The 5,527-nt window shown below is 58.4% G+C and overlaps 2 protein-coding genes across 2 annotated transcripts; both read left to right on the plus strand.

Moving 5' to 3' along the window:
• Positions 1–2,484: 2,484 nt before the first annotated feature.
• On the plus strand, positions 2,485–2,691 carry VOLCADRAFT_34406 (uncharacterized protein; the record flags this gene model as incomplete). The annotated part of the gene is made up of 1 exon (XM_002958761.1): positions 2,485–2,691. A coding segment is annotated over one exon (207 nt), but the record flags the coding sequence as incomplete, so codon positions are not given.
• A 2,059-nt stretch (positions 2,692–4,750) lies between these two features.
• VOLCADRAFT_34708 (uncharacterized protein) lies at positions 4,751–4,927 on the plus strand (the record flags this gene model as incomplete). The annotated part of the gene is made up of 1 exon (XM_002958762.1): positions 4,751–4,927. A coding segment is annotated over one exon (177 nt), but the record flags the coding sequence as incomplete, so codon positions are not given.
• Between the last annotated feature and the right edge of the window lie 600 nt (positions 4,928–5,527).

Consider the following 5,527-nt stretch of genomic DNA (forward strand, 5'->3'; position numbering starts at 1 on the left):
GAGATCGTTGTCGGTGGATTTGCGGTTGGTGTGGGCGGTGATGGTGATGTGAGGGAGGACGGGCAGATGTCGAGCGGGGCGTGCACGATGGTACTGCTTAGCGATATGGGCATCGAGGTTGAGCTCGGGGAGAAGGCAATTAAATGCATAGCGGAGTCTGGTGAAGGCAGACTGCTGCTTGTAGATTTCGATGCTTGTGGTTGAACGGTGTGCGCGACCTCGACAAAATTATCCTTGGCGTTTGGGTGCCTTCAAACTTGACAGGTGCATTCCTCTAAAATGAGATATGGAAGAAATGATGTGATGAGAAACGGGACAGTGAGTCAGGCTAGGTCGCTTGCGTACGATGAAATGTTGGTGTCCATAGTCGCTTACCACCCGGTGCATACGACGTTGAGATATTATGTCGCGTGTATATAAAAAAGGTGTGACCAACTGACCTCGCTAACTATTTTGGGCTAACTGCAGTTCCTGTCGGAACGTTGACTGCTTCCAAGACGTTCGTCTGTCCTTTGAACTTTGTCGCAAACTGTATTTTCCCGACATCTATTCCTAAATTATAACATCATATTGTTGCGGGTAAATCTACGGGGCGGTTACTGGTAGTCGTCACCCAGCTCAGGAAGCAGTCTAAGGTATTTGCGTCTGAAACGGCACAGAAAGCAACAAGTACTGTATTTTTCATGCTCTTCTAAGATGCAAGCGTCAGGGTCGCGTCCCGGCGTTGTATCTGAAGGCAGCGTGCTTAAGGCAGGCCAGGTTCCCAAGGGCCCTGCTGCCAAGTAGCCCAAGTCCCGAACTCAACAACATTTCATGCTTATATCAACATCTTCAATTCACTTAATAGCCCCGTCCCGATCGGCAGAGGAGCAGCGCACGGCAGCTTGTTAATTCCGCCACAGCAGTAGCATCGGGACCCGGAGCTGTTCCTTCCGTCACCGCCAGCATGGCGCACATGAGCTCGCGTAACTTGGCGCCTGGAGTGAGGGAGGACCCCCGGCTCGTGCGGGAATCGGTGGAGAGCAGCCGCGCAAGCATGACCTTGAGTACGTGTGTGCCGGACCGCGGGCACCTGCATGTACCTCACGTCCTCAGGATGTAGCCAAAAAAGGGGGAGTACATCAGTCGCTGGGCATAAATGGGCCACATGGTAACATAGGTGCCTGCCGGGGGGGCCCACATGTGGGGCACATGACGCTCTACTGCGGCAGAGACACTGTTGGATCTGTCACGAAATAAACTGTTGTTGTCTTTGTGTCGCGTGGTCGGAGTACGTTGACCATCCCCGAATCCAACCCAGCTCTAGCTAACCCAACTCTAGCCACGCAATGGTTGTTCTTACGGTTTGAGAAGCGTCGGGCGGCAGGTCGGAAGTTATGCTGGGTGAAGGGCCTCGCGCACATAAGACACAGATTGGCGGGGAATTTATTCCCCTTACGTCCATTAAGAGTTCGTTAAAAGTCCGGTAGTTCGGTTCTCTCTGTAAAAGGAAATCCGACTCTTCTCCGACAATTCCGTTTCTGCCAATCTGTGTGAATTCGCCGCTTTCCCGCACGACCCCGAACTGTACACGCAGACCGTGCATCCGCAACACACGTCCGTACTTCATCGTCATCCTCCATAGCCAGCTACACGCCCCCGGGCAGCGCCGGCGGCGCTAGCGTCGCCGGCGGCAGCATGTACGGCAGCGGTGGCCGTACCGTCGAGTGGCTGTTGGAGCCCATCTCCTGGGAGGGTCGTACATACCTGTTGGACCGCCGTACAGGTGCCGTATATGCTGACACTCCCGAGGACCGTTATCCGGAGCTGGTGGGCAGGTGGCAGGACAACCGTTTGGTTGCCCGCTCTCGTAATGTGGTGGTGGACTTGTTCACCAACCTGGACAAGTATCTGCGAGATAACAAGGTGAACGGGACGAAGGGGAGAGAAGGGAAGGAAGGGGGAGAGAAGGGGGAGAGAAGGGAAGGGGGAGGGAAGGGATGAGGGAGACGGGGAAGGACGGGAAGGGGGACGGGGAAGGATTATCTGTCCGTCTGGGTCCTCTTCTTTATGCACCAAGTTGCATCCCGTGTGTCCTTACGTCTCCTTACCATGTACTCTCGCGCCATTCTATAGTGGGCGTGTGCGTGCAGCCACGTCCAGCCACGTCCTGTACGCATGCAACTCAGTCTCCTGACACGCCTCCAAAAACGCCCCGGACCCAAAACCCAAATCCCGGGTCAAACCTAAGGCCACCCCACCTATCAGGCCACCCGTAATGATCCCTTCCTACTCCATACCCTCCCTGCCCACCCGACCGCACCTTGCCTGCCTATATCCACCTATGGTCCGTTTGGACTCCTGGCCCTCTAAAGCGCCTGGCCCTTGAACCCTGAGTTGACTTCTCTTTCTCCGTTTCTCCGCCTCCGCCGCCTTCCTCACGTCCTATCCTGCAAACCCTGTCTTCCCCCGTCCTCTTATCCCCCGCCCCCCGCCGGACACCCGGACGCCTCGGATCAGGTCAAATTCCGCGACCTGTTCGACAGCTTCGACACCGACCGCAGCGGCACGCTCGAGGTGGGCGAGCTGGCTCAGCTGGTGTCGCAGCTGGTTCCCGGAGTGAGCGCCGCGGAGGTGCGCTACGTCATGGCCATGTTGGACAGCTCCGGAGACGGACACGTCACGCAGCAGGAGTTCCTGGCGGCGGCGAAGGCGTGTCTGGATGCGGCCAAGAGGCTGGCGGCGGAGAGGGCGGCGGGCGGAACGGGGACGGCAAGCCCGGATGTGCAGGTGAGGGGGAAAGACGGGACGGGGGGCCCCCGGGGGGTTCAAGTAAGGGGACCCCGTTCCTTTGCCTGGGCCGTGTTAACTGGCGTGAAGAGAGCACTGTAAGGGAGGCTGTGGGAAGGCAACGCGGTTGCCTGCCTGTCTGTCAGCTCCCCGTTAGCTGGCGGTCTGGCCAAGGGGGCCCGGGGCTCCCCTCTGTCGCCTGTCGCCCACAGCCTTCGAAACTCCTAAGCTCACCCCTCCAGCTCGCGCGCCTGTCATTGATGATGCATGGAGCTGAAAGAGTCGAATCACTCAATTGCCGAACATCGGCCTCAGCTTCTTCCAGCTTCTTCCCATCTCGCTCTATTTTCCCATGTAAACCGTGTAACCCAAAGAGGGGCCTCCGACTTACCCTTGCTCCTCGCCTCTCCTAAAACCCCCTCCTCCCCCTCGGCAGCAGCTTCACTCGTTCGTGGTTCGTCGTTTTCCCCCACTCCGCAACCCCTTCAAATCTCCGGTCTTTGTTTCTTCTTGCAAGTGATTCCCCCTTTCCACTCGTCTGTGGTTCGTCTTACCCCCTTTCCCCCTCTTTCCCCCGCATCCTCCCAGTCCGTCCTGCGCCGTGTGACGGACTACCTTCGCGCCAACCGCGAGACCGCCTCCGCCGTCTTCTCCCGCTTCGATGTGAACGGAGACGGCCGGCTGGAGCCCACAGAGCTGGCCAGGTTCTTCGCACAAGCAGTACCCGGCCTGGGGGAGGACCAGATAAGATACCTGCTGGCGCACATGTACGAGTAAGTGTACGGAGCTGTACGAGTCGTACTTTTCGCTTTCTTACGGCGTACGGAACCGCATCTCATGCCCCCTGCCTCCGGTGTACAGGCTGGACGCTAACGGTGACGGCATGGTGAGCTATCCGGAGCTCCTTCACGCGCTGAGGGCCGCGGAGGTGCACAGAGCAACAGGGGCAGCAGGAGTTGGAGGAGGCCAGGCGCAGCTCAACAACAGCCTGACACCTCGCGCATCATCGTCGTTAAGCCGCGGTTCGACGCCCTCCCTCCGTCGCATCAGCACGGGGTCGGGAGTCGTCGAGTGGCTGTTGGAGCCCATCTCCTGGGAGGGTCGTACATACCTGTTGGACCGCCGTACAGGTGCCGTATATGCTGACACTCCCGAGGACCGTTATCCGGAGCTGGTGGGCAGGTGGCAGGACAACCGTTTGGTTGCCCGCTCTCGTAATGTGGTGGTGGACTTGTTCACCAACCTGGACAAGTATCTGCGAGATAACAAGGTGAACGGGACGAAGGGGAGAGAAGGGAAGGAAGGGAAGGAAGGGGGAGAGAAGGGGGAGAGAAGGGATGGGATGGGGAAGACGGGGAAGGGGGACGGGGAAGGATTACCTGTCCGTCTGGGTCCTATTCCTCCACAATTTAATTGAGGAAAGGGGAGAGGGGTAAGGAGGGAAGGTGGTGGGAAGGAGGTGGGGAGAGGGGCAAGGAGGGAAGGTGGTGGGAAGGAGGTGGGGAGAGGGGCAAGGGGGAGGCATCTGGGGCAGGGGGCCACAAGCACGAGCAAAAGGGACACAGTGAACTGCGCTTGGAACGCCCCCACCCCAGTACCCCAGTCCTCCCATACCCCCCTTCCCTCCCCTCCCTCTTGCTGTTCCTCCCCCCCCTCCCCACTCTCCTTACCGCGAGTACCGTCGTTGCCTTGGATCCCGGCACTGTAACGCTTTGGACGGACTTAGGGTTTTTAGGGTTTTAGAAACGTCGTTGACAGTTGTATTGTCTTCTTGAATGCATCTGGTTTCCTATAGCCCTCGTTGAGTCTCGCCTTCCTCAGTTCTCCCTCAGTTCACATTGCACGTACTTCCCGCACGATCACGCCGCCCCCCTCGCAAGCCCTCTCCCTCTCATGGCCCGTGGCACCCGCCATCATTTACCCATTCGTCCCTCCCTTTCCCTTCCCCCGCCCCCCGTCGGGAAACCCGGACCCACAGGTCAAATTCCGCGACCTGTTCGACAGCTTCGACACCGACCGCAGCGGCACGCTCGAGGTGGGCGAGCTGGCTCAGCTGGTGTCGCAGCTGGTTCCCGGAGTGAGCGCCGCGGAGGTGCGCTACGTCATGGCCATGTTGGACAGCTCCGGAGACGGACACGTCACGCAGCAGGAGTTCCTGGCGGCGGCGAAGGCGTGTCTGGATGCGGCCAAGAGGCTGGCGGCGGAGAGGGCGGCGGGCGGAACGGGGACGGCAAGCCCGGATGTGCAGGTGAGGGGGAAAGACGGGACGGGGGAGCATGCGGTGTATGCAGAATTCGAATAAACACGGGCAGGAGCGTGAGTGGGTGTTGAGGGGGGAAAAGACGAACCACGAGCAAGTGAAGGAAGGCTGATGCGCCAGAAGTAAAGAAAGGTTAACTAACCAGTCGGCGGTTGTGAAGTAGCTATAATAAAACGCTCAAGACATGTCTTTCGACCGATACAGGGGTCGAACCTGCGACCTGAGCCTTAGGAAAGCTCCGCTCTATCCACTGAGCTAATCGGCCCATTTGTGAGCGAGAGCACATAACAAAACTTTAAGGACGCAAAAGGTGTCGTACTAGATGACGGACTTGAGAAGTGATGACGCATTGGACGCAAAGAAGCTAGAAATGGAAAATTGGGGTGGAAAGAACGCATAAGAAAGGCCACTGGGAGGAGAGGCAGTTGGTAGTTAAAAAAGTGTGTGTGTGTGTGTGTGCAGGCGCAGGGGCCACATGTGGCTCCCGCCAACCCGCGC

Source organism: Volvox carteri (genome assembly GCF_000143455.1).
Source record: "Volvox carteri f. nagariensis unplaced genomic scaffold VOLCAscaffold_106, whole genome shotgun sequence".
Lineage (NCBI taxonomy): Eukaryota > Viridiplantae > Chlorophyta > Chlorophyceae > Chlamydomonadales > Volvocaceae > Volvox > Volvox carteri.